This window comes from Mustela nigripes, chromosome 1 (assembly GCF_022355385.1).
Source record: "Mustela nigripes isolate SB6536 chromosome 1, MUSNIG.SB6536, whole genome shotgun sequence".
Taxonomy (NCBI): domain Eukaryota; kingdom Metazoa; phylum Chordata; class Mammalia; order Carnivora; family Mustelidae; genus Mustela; species Mustela nigripes.
In genome coordinates this window covers 254,400,061-254,413,733 of record NC_081557.1, presented here as the reverse complement: position 1 = coordinate 254,413,733, position 13,673 = coordinate 254,400,061, and the positions used below count along the sequence as shown (strand labels likewise).

Sequence of the window (13,673 nt, the reverse complement as noted above, 5' to 3'; positions counted from 1 at the left end):
TTTGTTGTTGTTGGGATGAAAGAAGAAATGGTTCTTTTATTTTTCAGATGTATAAACACTATCACACATATCATATCTTACTGGCTTCTTTTTTTTTTTTTTTTTTAAAGATTTTATTTATTTATTTGACAGAGAGAAATCACAAGTAGATGGAGAGGCAGGCAGAGAGAGAGAGAGGGAAGCAGGCTCCCTGCTGAGCAGAGAGCCCGATGCGGGCCTCGATCCCAGGACCCTGAGATCATGACCTGAGCCGAAGGCAGCGGCTTAACCCACTGAGCCACCCAGGCTCCCCTTACTGGCTTCTTTGATTCTATTTTATCTTGATCACTTAATTATGTAGTTGGCATTTATAAGACTGCAAATAAATGGTTTACAAGGAAAAGAATGGTCCATTTAGTTCTAGTGAAGTACTGTGCTGAATGAATCATTTGTACCAAATGAAACAACTGACTCAACAATATTAAATCAACAGCCAGTATTTTAGTGCATAAGGAGCTTTGTATAATATGTTTGGTGTTTATTTATTATAAAAAAGGAAACAGAATTCATGTGTCTTCCCTTTTGTTCAGGCTTTCTTATAGGATTATAGTGTTTGGAAGGACTATAGCAGTACTAATTAATAAAGTAGTGTAACCAAGGAGTCAATGCAAAGAGAACAGGACATTCTGTCATGACATCATGTTTCTTACTTAGCATTCTATTACTTGATTGATATCTCCTATACTTTAATTTCATTTTGCACATATAAGAAGTTTTCAGTCAGAGCGTATCTTTTGACTGAGAGGAAAAGAGACAGTTGTATACTTTGGATATTAGAAAAAGGAATATATGTGGAAGTTATTAATAAGAAAAAGTTTGGCTTGGGGCGCCTGGGTGGCTCAGTGGGTTAAGCCGCTGCCTTCGGCTCAGGTCATGATCTCAGGGTCCTGGGATCGAGTCCCGCATCGGGCTCTCTGCTCAGCAGGGAGCCTGCTTCCTTCTCTCTCTCTCTGCCTGCCTCTCAGTGTACTTGTAATTTCTCTCTGTCAAATAAATAAATAAAAAATCTTTAAAAAAAAAAAAAAAAAAAAAAAAAAAAGAAAAAGTTTGGCTTAATAGAAACATGTTTACAATATCTGTCAAAATTTAAAAAAAAATAATCTTTTGGGGATCCTGGGTGGCTCAATAAGTTGTGTCTGACTCGTGATTTTGTCTCAGCTCATGATCTCAGGGTCATAAGTTTGAGCCAAATGTCAGGCTCTGCTTTGGCTGTGGAGCCTGCATAAGATTCTCTCTCTCTCTCCCCCGCTCTGCTCCTCCTTATCTCTTTCAAATATAAATAAATAAATAAATAAATAAATAAATAAATAAATAAATAAGAAAGAAAGAAAAATCTTTTTATCAAAATCTGAGATTAGTCAATGTTTCTATATTCTTCCTTAATAATCCAATGTAATTAGAATTATCTAAGTCTTAAGAATGCTTTCAATTTTAGGGGTGCTTTCCATTTTGTATGCTATTGTTGTCCAGTATTTTGTTTCTGTGTATGCATATATGTTATTATTACTGTTATCTATATTATTTTATATAAATGACTTCCATATATGTATATATATTCTGCTATTTTATATGGAAGTATCCCCATATATGCCATTTCCTTTGTTCAACATTTAGTTTACCTTATCTTTTCATCCTTGAATTAACTTATTTTTCTAAAAGTTGGTCCTTTAGGTATTCAACTAATAATAGGCAGAATGAGTCTACTGAGTGTGAGATTTCTCACTCTAGTAATGTCCCTGTGTTTTCTTTAAAAGATACACCATTTAGAACAATTGTCCAATGTATTTTATTATTGTTATTTAGAAATCTGGTATCAGTTTAATTGCCATCCATGAAAATTTGAAAAATGTGAAAATACATAAATATAATAACAGACTCTATATGGAGTTATCTGCCTCCAGAGGTTAATTAATTTTGCTTCCTTGGGCAGGACTGTGGAGGTTACAGGTCACTTGAATCCAAACAGGAAATGAGATGATTCAAAATTCAGCTTTAATTCTTGTAGGAACTGACTTATTTCTGATTTGCTCTTATTTTTCAAAACCAATTGGGATATTGTGCTTTTACCAGGGCTTCTACCTCTCAATTGGGGATGTAGCCCATTCCTTCTGTTACCTTAGGCTTATGAGTTTGTGGGAAGTCCTGCTCAGCTGTTTCTTCCCATAAAAGCTGATATCTCTAGGGGATTGTGCTTCAGTTGCTAGACTCAGCTTTCTGGACTTTCTGCCTTCCCAGAGCTTGGTTTCATAATTCTTCATGTTTTGTGGAAAATTTGAGAAAATATTTTCCATACTTTTCTAGTTGTCCTCAATATGAGGTATGGGAGGAATATATATACTTTACCATTGTAATTAATATTTTTTCTTATGCTTGCATATGCTTAATATATTTTTCACTTTTAACCCCTATTTCTTTTGAGCTGTTTCATATTTTCTTAATCATTTCATGTTTCTACTTTCTCAGTAATTTCCTCTGGTCCATCTTCCACCTAACTAATTCTCTCTTCTGCCTGGTCTAGTTGTCTGTTCTATCATCCCATTATTTTGTTATTACTAAAAATAAGTTGATGATAAATTTGATTTCTATAAATTGTATTCAGTCTTTTGTCAAATAAGCTACTGTGTATATAAACAACGATAAATTATGTAAGTACATTATTATGTTATATACTATATAATTATATACACATATGATTTACTTTTTCTTTCAAGAGGTTTATTAGAAATAACAGTTGGTACACTTTAATTCATAATGTTGTTTTCTTGGAGTGGTACAATATGTGACTCTTGATCTCAGGGTTGTGAGTTCAAGCCCTACCCTGGGCCTAGAGATTATTTTAAGAAATAATAATAATGCTACATTTTCTTGAGGATTTTTTGTTTGTTTCTTGTTTTCTGTTTTTTTTTTTTTTTTTTTTTTTTTTTCCCTGACAGGAGTCATTGTTATTTTTTCAGCACAGTTAGAATCTATTTCCTATCTTGTATATATTAATTATTTGGAAAATAAGACTTCATTGTTTCTAAATCTTTGGAACTGTCATCTCCAAGATTAGCTTTGATTGCTACGTTAGTATCTAGTGGCAGGTCACAGTGAATAGGTCAGACAAATTTGTTTATTTTTTATTTTTTTTAATTTTGTTTAAATTTTATTTATTTTTTTGACTGTCAGAGATCACAAGTAGGCAGAGAGGCAGGCGGGGGGGGGGGAAGCAGGCTCCCCACTGAGCAGAGAGTAATAAAATAAAATCTATGGAAGTCTCTGTTGTATGCATTTTCATTGTATTTTCTTTGTAGCAGATTTTCACTATGAGTAACAAAAATAATTATTTAAAAATATCTTTCAGAAAATAATGTTAGTACACATTCCAGAACAACCAATAGCTACATAAATAATAATAATTTTATTAGTAAATACAAATACAAAAGTGTCTTTACCTTCATATCCTCTAATTTAAAAAATTAATATCTAAGTTAAATTTTGTGTCTGCTCATTTGTAATACTATTATCACATTTTGTTGGATATGCTAAATAGTTTTATTTTATTTATTTTATTTTTTAATTTTTTAATATTTTATTTATTTTATTTATTTATTTGACAGTATTTACAAGTAGGTAGAGAAGCAGGCAGAGAGAGAGGAGGAAGCACATTCCCCCTGAGCAGAGATCCCGATGTGGGGCTCAATCCCAGGACCCTGGGATCATTACCTGAGCCCAAAGGCAGAGGCTTTAACCTACTGAGCCACCCAAGCGCGCCTCCTAAATAGTTTTAAATATGTGATTACAATTTTGACTTATAGTTATTTGTCCATGATAATGTGCATATATACATTGTCTTTTTGCAATAAATTTAGAATCTATTGAGATAGTCTAGTTATGTCTTATTATCATCATTCTTATTGCCACTTTAAAAAGCAATGTTTTGAAAACAAAAGAGCAATGTAGAATGTTTCTTTGATGGTACTCTTCTTTTATTATAAACCGAGTTAGTTTGCTTAATACTGGATATCAAAGTTAAGAGTTAAATTTTCAATAAAATCTTTAAAATGATAGCAGAGTTCATTTTAAGAGAAAATAAATATATTTTAGTAATTGTGATCCATTTTTTTCTATTAGGGCTGTGTTTGGTAAATGTATTTTGATTTTCTTATCCAGGTAGAATTTTTTAGTAAACTATGTATTTATTCCTAATGACAGTATAAGGAAAATATACTAAAGTGATGGTCTGCTATGATCAATGGGCTTCCAATTATTAAAAGTCAATAATAAATATTATTCTAATAGTATATATTACTCTTGGTAAAGAAAATAACCCATTTTCAGGTACCAATATAAAAAAAAAATAAGATCAATGTTCCTTAGTTTTAAATGAAGGTGTTTAAACATTGTATTGAAGAATAACTTACATAAAGTGCACAAGTTCTATGTCATATACCTTAGTACATGCCCACAGGTTGAACATCTATGTAACCAGTCCCCAGGTTGAAAAACTGAAAATTAGGAAAAAATTAGAAAAATTACAAAAACAGAAAAACCCTAAAGCTCTTATCATAGCTATCCACCATGCTTATCAGCACACTGCCAAGATTTATCTCCACTTATGACACTGAATAACTACTTTATGCACTTCCTAAGATTGAATCTGTCTTCCAGAAGAAACTATTAGATTCTTGGCATGGGGAGGAAAATGTATATACATATATTCTGCCCATTTTTAAATTGGATTATTCATTTGTTTTATTTAAATTCCAGTTAGTTAACATACAGTGTAATATTGATTTCAGGTATAAAATGTAGTGATTCAGTGCTTACATACAACAGCTGGGGCTTATCATAAATGCACTCCTTAATCCTCATCACCTATTTAACCAATCCCTCCACCTACCCGCCCTTTGTTAACCCATCACTTTATTCTCTGTAGTTGAGAGTCTTTTTCTTGGTTTGCTTCTTCCTCTTTTTACCCTATGATAATTTGTTTTGTTTCTTAAATTCCACATAAGAGTGAAATGATATGGCATTTGTCTTTCTCAGACTATTTCACTTAATGTGATACTCTTTAGCTCCAACCACATTATTGTAAATGGCAAGCTTTAATTCTTTTTTGTGGCCAATATTCCATCCAACATATATACTACCTCTTTATTTATTCATCAGTTGGAGGCACCTGGGTTGTTTCTATAATTTGGTTATTGTAGATAAGATAATGCTGCTATAAACATTGGGGTGCATGTTATTCATTTGAATTAGTATTTTTATATTCTTTGGGTAAATACCTAGTAATGTAATTGCTGGATCATACAGTTAAAGACCTAAATGTAAGATATGAAACCATAAAAATCCTAGAGGAGTAACAGATCACTGCCTAGAGGCAGTAACCTCTTTGACATTGGCCATAGTAACTTCTTACTATATCCATCTCCTGAGGCAAGGGAAACAAAAGCAAAAATAAGCTATTGGGAATTCATCAAAATGAGAAGCTTCTGCACAGTAAAGGAAACAATCAACAAAACTAAGAGGCAGTCTTCAGAATGGGAAAGGATATTTGCAAATGATAATTTCTGATAAAGAGTTAATATCCAAAATATATGAAGAACTTATTAAAACTCAACACCCCAAAAATGAATAATCCAATTAAAAAATGTGCAGAAGATTTTTTTCCAAAGAAGACATCCACATGGCCCACAGACACCTGAAAGGATGTAAAGATGCTCAATATCACTCATCATCAAAGAAATACAAATCAAAACTACAATGACTTATTTCAGAGAAAGACAACTATCATATGATCTCCCTGATATGAGGAAGTGGTGATGCAACATGGGGGCTTAAGTGGATAGGAGAAGAATCAATGAAACAAGATGGGATTGGGAGGGAGACAAACCATTAAGTGACTCTTAATCTCACAAAACAAACTGAGGGTTGCTGGGGGGAGGGGGTTTGGGAGAAGGGGGTGGGGATTATGGACATTGGGGAGGGTATGTGCTTTGGTGAGTGCTGTGAAGTGTGTAAACCTGGTGATTCACAGACCTGTACCCCTGGGGATAAAAATATATGTTTATAAAAAATAAAAAATTAAAAAAAAAAAAACTACAATGAGATATCACCTGACACCAGTCAGAATGACTCAAATTAGCAAGACAAGAAACGAGAGGTGTAGGTGAGGATTCAGAGAAAGGGGAACCCTCTCATACTGTTGGGAATGCAAAGTGGTGCAGCCACTCTGGAAAAGAGTATAGAAGTTCCTCAAAAAGTTTAAAATAGAATTACCTTATGATCCAGCAATTGCACTATCAGGGATCTACCCCAAAAATATTAGATTTTAAACCGTGTATTGCACTTGTGCTAACAATTAAATGCTTTCTTTTTCATTGAAAGGTCCACAGTGGTATCCTTCCCAAGTTGGCCTTCAGCTAGAACAAGGTAAGAATCAATTTTCACTGATTTATTTATTTAATTTGGAATCTATTTTCTGTCACCAATAGATAATGTTTATTTATCACTTACTAAATGGTAGGCATTGTAGTAAGTGCTCTAAGTCAGTTATATTGATTCTCCACATAAGTTTGTGATTCATTTTTTGCATGAGAAATTTTAGTCTCAAGGAGATAATTTTCACATATCCACCATCATGGACATTGGAGGCAGGATATGAGCTAACATCTCTCTGTTTCTAAAAGTTTTACTGCTTTATTCCCTCATTCTATTATCACTTAAAATGTTCTCAGGGATACTGCTCAATAATTTTTTCCTTCCTTCCCTTTTCTTTCTTCTTTCCTCTTTCTTTCTTTCTTTCTTTCTTTCTTTCTTTCTTTCTTTCTCTCTTTCTTTCTTTTTTGCAGCAGAATAAATGAGCTAAGGAAGAGCAAAAATGAATGAATTTAAGGGAAAATATCATATCCAGTATTAAGCCTCAAGTTTCTCAAACTATTAAATCCTATTTTCCATTAAAAAATTTATAAGTAGATACACTTCAAAGTCACTGTTACTAAGAATCATTGTCAGTGGGGCCCCTGGGTGGCTCAGAGGGATAAAGCCTCTGCCTTTGGCTCATGTCATGATCCCAGGGTCCTGGGATGGAGCCCCACATTGGGCTCTGTCCTGGGATTGAGCCCCACATTGGGCTCTCTGCTCTGCAGGGAGCCTGCTTCCTCCTCTCTCTGTCTGTCTGCCTCTCTGCCTACTTGTGATCTCTCTCTGTTGAAAAAATAAATAAAATATTTTTTTAAAAAAAGAATCATAGTCAGTGATATTACATCAACTTGACCTTAAATTTGGACTTGTTAAATAAGAGCTGTGGTAGCATATAAATTTTGGAAGAATACTTACACGAAGTCAATAACAGTAAGTTTACAAGAGGCATCTATTAAGGAATTTCAGTCTCTAAATTTTTCCATACAGTGATGAATTGCTTTTTTTTTTTTTTTCTTTTTTCTGGTACCTTTGCTAATACTCAGGACTTAGGACAAATGATGATTTCCTCACATATCTCTAAGGTGTTTTGTTTGTTTTCATTGTTTCTTAGACATTCCAGGTTTCTTCAAGACCTGTACGCTGAAGAAATAGGAATCATGGTTTTCTTGGAAGTCATACTTTCTTCATGATCTCAAATTCTTCCAAATTCAAATGTGCAAGACAAATTCCTATCTGGCTAGAGATTAAAGGAGAAGATTCATTATCTTCCTGATTTTTGCCTCTGCAGGGCCCAGTATATGACAACTATATAAACTCCTTTCAACACATGAATGTTCAAATAACATCAAATTATATAGTATTTTTACTAAATTGACTTTTATATAATGAAGACTCTAGAATGCCATAAGCATCAATATAAAATATAGTTCAATTTGAAGGATACTACAAGAAACTAGGAATTTCTGTTTATTCTTTCTAATGAATGTGACTTTTTACTTTCTCCTCACATATATTTATTTTTTTCCCTTCCCATATATGTACAGGATATGATCTGAATGAAATATAGTCATTAAGTGTCCTTGAATAGAAATGTGATGACATATTTGAAAAAAAAAACAAAGGGTCAATTATTTTAGCAAGATAAGCAGGATGTGGTACAAAGAGGTTGTTTGGAGTAACACAGAATTTTGAAACCTGACTCTTCTTACCTATCTATCGAATCTTCTTTCATGAAGTAGAGCTAATAAATAAAGAGCTTAACCCATGGTTTGGTTTGTGTTTTATAAGTGTTAAATAAGGTCATATTTATAAAGCACTATAATGATTGACACATGGTAGATAACTTCATCAATTAGTTATAACTGATGTTATAAGTATTAATATTAGGGAAATAAATCTTAACACTAAAACTAGATAAGGCCTAAATATTACATTTATTTCCTGCCATATTTCCCAGAATGCTTATACTATGAACAAGGACATCATGCAGATTTAGTCTTTACAGTTTCCTCACACAAAAGACAGCAGTAAAACATAAAAGGAAATAACAAACAGACTTTAAGAGCCATTAACAACTTTTTTTTTTTTTTTAAATTTTTAAGCTCAGTGGTTGTGCTGAGCTGAGGTGGTCTTAGCATTACTTGTGTGGGTCCACTCAATCAGCTTCAGTCAGCTGGTGGGTTCTTGGTGACTGGTTGATCTAGGGTGGCCATGACTGTAGCCAATCCTCTCCACCCTATTTGGTTTCTCATGCTTCAGCAGAATATTTGGGACTTGTTCTCATGGTGGATTCAGGGGTGCAAACAAATGAGCATAAGCACTCAAGAATTCTTAAGGCCCAGGCTTGGAAGTGTCCTATCTCTTGCCCTACATTCTGTTAGCTAAAGTGATTGACTAGGCTAAGCCATATTCAAGGGAGTGCAGAAATAGGCATCAACTCTTGTAGGGGATACTAAAAGTCATACTGTAAATGGTGTGCATATGAGAAGGGTAAGAACCTACAGTCACAACTGTAATACAACGGTCATAGAAACTGGTAACTAAAATTTGTCCTTTCTTCCTTCCTTGATTAATATACTTAATAATGTTCTGGAAGCACAGAGCTGAATTTCTAACACTTAAACTCATTGGATTTCTACAATAGAAAGGTAAAACATGGGTAGACTTGGTCATTTCCTTCCTAACCCTGGCTCTAATCATCCATGCCCCTTATATAAGAGCCTTGACAACCCCCTAGGTATATACCCTAGCATCTGGCCCATTTAGGGGGAAGAAAAGCCCAAAAAAGAAGATTTTTTAAAAAACAATTTGGCAGAAAATTTAGGGGCCTTAAGTGGCTGAAGCCTGATACCCATGGCACTGGTTCTTTTTTATGAGTATGTTCTTGGCGCTACACATTTGTTTCCCTTTGGTAAAGGACATAGGCATAGAACTCCAAAAACAGGTTTCCCTGTTTACTGAGTCTGAGTAGTATGGTTAATGATACGCCTGGATTCTCTCCTTCTACTCAAATGCCATAATGATGGGACTTCATTTTAAAAATATGTCAATAGTCTGTTTCTCGAAGTCATCAAGAGTGATACAGGAGTAGAAACTAATCCCCTCCCCCAAGGTGTCAATAGATGTATGTTGGAAAGATGTTTTCAGCGCTTTCAGGTTGTACAGAGATTTCAGATTATTTCGTCTTTATTAACATTTATACATGATTGTCAAAATGATAATGGCCATTTGCATATTGAAGTCTTTACCTTGATCCATGTTGCATTAACTTCCTATTGCTGTGTAACAAATCACCATAAACTAGGCTTAAAATAACACTCATTTATTAGCTTGAAGACACAGTATGGCAGGATTCTTTGTTCATAGTGTCAAAATCAAGGTGTTGGCTGAACTGAATTCTCATCTTAAGACTTTTAGAAAATTCTATTTCTTTTTTTCATTCTTAGTTCATTCTTATTGTCTGAAGATTTTTTTTTTTTTTTTTTTTTTTTTTTGGTGGCTCTATGACAGAGGTTCCTATTTCATTGCTACTTGTTGCATTATATAGGCCATTACAGTTCCTAGAGGCTATTTGCTTTACTGGCCATATGGTTCTCTCCATCTTCATCCAGCAATCTTTTTGATACAGTACCAGGATTCTAGTACTTTGAATCTGAATTCTTCTCACTTACCTATTCATGCAGATTCAAATAATACATGATTAACTCAGGCCTACCTGAGTAATCCCTCTTATAAAGCCACAAAACATGACCCAGACAAGGGAATGATAGTTTACCATATAATATTGGCTTTATCAAATATCATTTTCAAAATTAACACATAAAAATTGCACATTTTTACCTTACTATAAAATATCTGTAATTGTAAATCATTGTAATTGGATTCTGAAAATCATCTAAAAATAGTCATAAATTAATATTTCTTGTATCTTGGAAAAATAGAGAATGGAGTGTGCTTCAGTGGTTCAATCAGTTAAACATCTGCCTTTAGCTTAGGTCATGATCCCAAGGTGCTGGAAGGGTCCCCACTTTGGCTCTGGGTTCCCTGCTCAGCTCTCTCTCTCTCCTTTTATCCCTCCCCCATGCTCATGCTCTCTCTCTTGCTTTCTCTCTCTCAAATAATAAGTTAAATCTAAAAAAAAAAAAAATAGAGAATGAAATGGCACTTTTTCATGACTGGGGATAAAGATAAATCACAGATAGATTGGCATAAAGAATAATAAAAATACAAACAACCACAATGACAATAATAATGGCTTTATACTTCTGAGATTCATTTAGCCCTAGTCCACTTTTCTTTCCGTGTGGTATATCTTTCTTTAAATAAAACAAGATATATTTACCATTGTCTCATTTATGAAGATTTAAGGTTTTACAATTGTTTTGTAATTATAAATAATGCTAAAATGAACATCTTTGTACATATCTTTCAGGACACACATGTTGGGCTTATCTCGTTTTTATTATTAAGAATGGAACATTTCCTTCACATGTCTTCTAAGACATTAGTTGCTTATTCTTCTCTGATTTCATGAGAAACTCCTTTTCAGTAATCTTTGCTCTATGTTTCTCTTATTACTTTGAAAGCCATAGTGTTAGAAATCTCTTTCAGTTTCCATTTTCTTTTCAAACTGAACACTTAAATAATCTCATCACATGGCATGGCTTTACATGTTAATGACTTTCGAATATCTACAGACACACCTACCCAACTGCTAGCTCCTACTTGAATGTCTAATAAATATCACATACTTAACATACCTTAACTGAAATCTTAATTTCTACCCCCAAATCCTTCTCCTTCCCCAGTCTTCTCCCTGCCAGTTAATGAAATTTAATATTCCTAATTGCCCAGGCCAAAAATCTAAGAGCTGTCTTTATTTAACTGAAATACTTTCTTCTCAAGCTGAACCTGCTCTGTGTTGAAAACATATCTAAAATTGATGAACTTTTAACATTTCTACCAGTGCCATCTTAATCCAAAAAATTTCTTCTTGATGAATTTCTTCCTAAGTATTCTTACCTCCCTTCCTCCCAGCTTCCACACAGCATCCATAGAGATCTTTAAAAACATACATCAAGTCAGTCTGTTGATAATTACAATGACCTCTAAAATCTACTTGCCCTAGTTTATCATATAATAAAAGAATTTAGAGAACAGTTGACATTTATGAATACTGACACCCCAAATTATACTTTAAAAATACATATATATGTATATATATGTATATATATATATAAAAATACATATATATGTATATATATGTATATATATATATATACATATATATACATATATATAATTTATTTATTTTAGAGGGAGAGAGGGCATGAGCAGGCAGCGTGGCAGAGAGAGAGAGAGAGAGAGAGATGCACTGAGCAGGGAGCCCAACACAGGGCTTCATCCCAGGACCCTGAGATCATGACCTGATCTGAAGGTAGACACTCAATCCACTGACTCACCCAGGTGCCTCCTACCAAATTATGCTTTAAAAATACCTTGTATCATATTCAATTATGATATTATCTAATATTACATTTTCTCAGAACACAACAGGATAGTAGCTAGATGTAGGCTGCACTTTGTTTAGGTAGAGGTGGGAAACTACCATATATTTGAAAAATTGTGGGTCACCTGGGTGGCTCAGTGGGTTAAAGCCTCTGCCTTCGGCTCAGGTCATGATCTCAGGGTCCTGGGATCGAGCCCCACATCGGGTCCTCTGCTCAGCAGGGAGCCTGCTTCCTCCTTTCTCTCTCTCTGCCTGCCTCTCTGCCTATTTGTGATCTCTGTCGTATAAATAAATAAAATCTTAAAAAAAAAAAAGAAAAATTGTTAGATATTTTATAAAATGGGTTTGTTTACATTTTGCTTTACTTTAAATATTTATTATACATTGCAATTTCTATGTATGATTTATCCTTACTATTCATAATTTTTCACATTAAAAATTATTTGTTAAAATCACTATGCCTTGAAATTATATTAAAATATTTTTCCTTATAATTTAAGGTGGGCCTTTTTTGAAGGACTACATATCGATTCAAAGCATCGCAGCTTCCTCCATTGTCACTCTTTATTTTACAGACCTAGGTCAACAGGTCAGTTGGACTACTGTAAGTATCAATTTGAAATGCAATATAATGTCCCACATTTTGATAGGAAAAATTTGACAGGACTATTTTTATCAAATAAATCCATAATGAAACAAAATACTGTACAGAACGGCATTTTAAGTGCTTACGATGAACTGTGGCCAAAATTTTATACAGGAATTAGAGCCATGGAAATACACCGTTGGAGGAAGGAGAATAAATTCTTTTTCTGAAATGTTGGCTCTTTTTCTGCATCCTCTGTGCATTGTTAGTTAAATAATATTTATTCAGTTTTTTCCTTCTAGGAACCGAGAGATAAGAAGAGTCTTTTGACATTGAAAAAGAGGCAATAGAATATTCAATAAGAAATGTTCTAAGGCAAAGGTTTTGGAAAATCAGAATGCAGTAGTGAGACTTCTTTGAGTTGAGTGGTCATGGAATGCCTTCAGCTCTCCTTGAAGGAGGAACTTTCAAAGTGGTGGCAACTGACTCCAATGGCATTAGAAGAGTGAAGACTACAGTATGGAGAATTAAGAAACAGAGATTAAAATATGGAGGATTAAGGAACAGAGAAAATACTTAACACTAGTTCGAAAGCATTGACCTATTCATGAGATATGGAATTGAGAGATGGAGTAGCTTTAGTATCAAGAGGAAATACTAACTGACATTTTGTGGCAAAAAGTTAATTGATAAATAATTTTGACACTGACTTACAAAGGATAGTGCAATCATTCTATTTTTTTCAATTCAATTGTTTTATTTTTTTATTTTTTTTAGAGTTTTAAAGTTTGTCCAATTACATTCTACTTCATATCTGTGATGGGATTGCACTTTTAATATTTTATATATTCAGATAGCTTTTCTTTTTGCCATCATTAACAATCCACATAATCAGACATAGCGCTTTAAGTTTTCCATAAAAACACTCAATTTTTAAAATTATTGCAAACACAAGACAGCTAATTTGTTATAACTTAATTCTCAAATAGAGAAATTCAAGTTTGCATTTATTAGAATATTGTCACAGCTTTTATTTTTCAGACAATATCTCCTTTAATAAAAATTATTTTTCTGTACTTAGCTCATTATTTATATTTTGGTGTTATTGGTAAAGTAGTTCCTTTAGTTTTC

The 13,673-nt window shown here is 33.5% G+C and overlaps 1 protein-coding gene across 1 annotated transcript in view; it reads left to right on the top strand.

Moving 5' to 3' along the window:
* TECRL (trans-2,3-enoyl-CoA reductase like) overlaps positions 1-13,673 on the top strand; it is a 100,409-nt gene that overhangs the window by 49,528 nt on the left and 37,208 nt on the right. The window contains exons 3-4 of the mRNA XM_059396500.1: positions 6,412-6,456; positions 12,457-12,560. Of these exons, the coding sequence (XP_059252483.1) occupies positions 6,412-6,456; positions 12,457-12,560 (149 nt within the window). The remainder of the gene's footprint in view (positions 1-6,411; positions 6,457-12,456; positions 12,561-13,673) is intronic.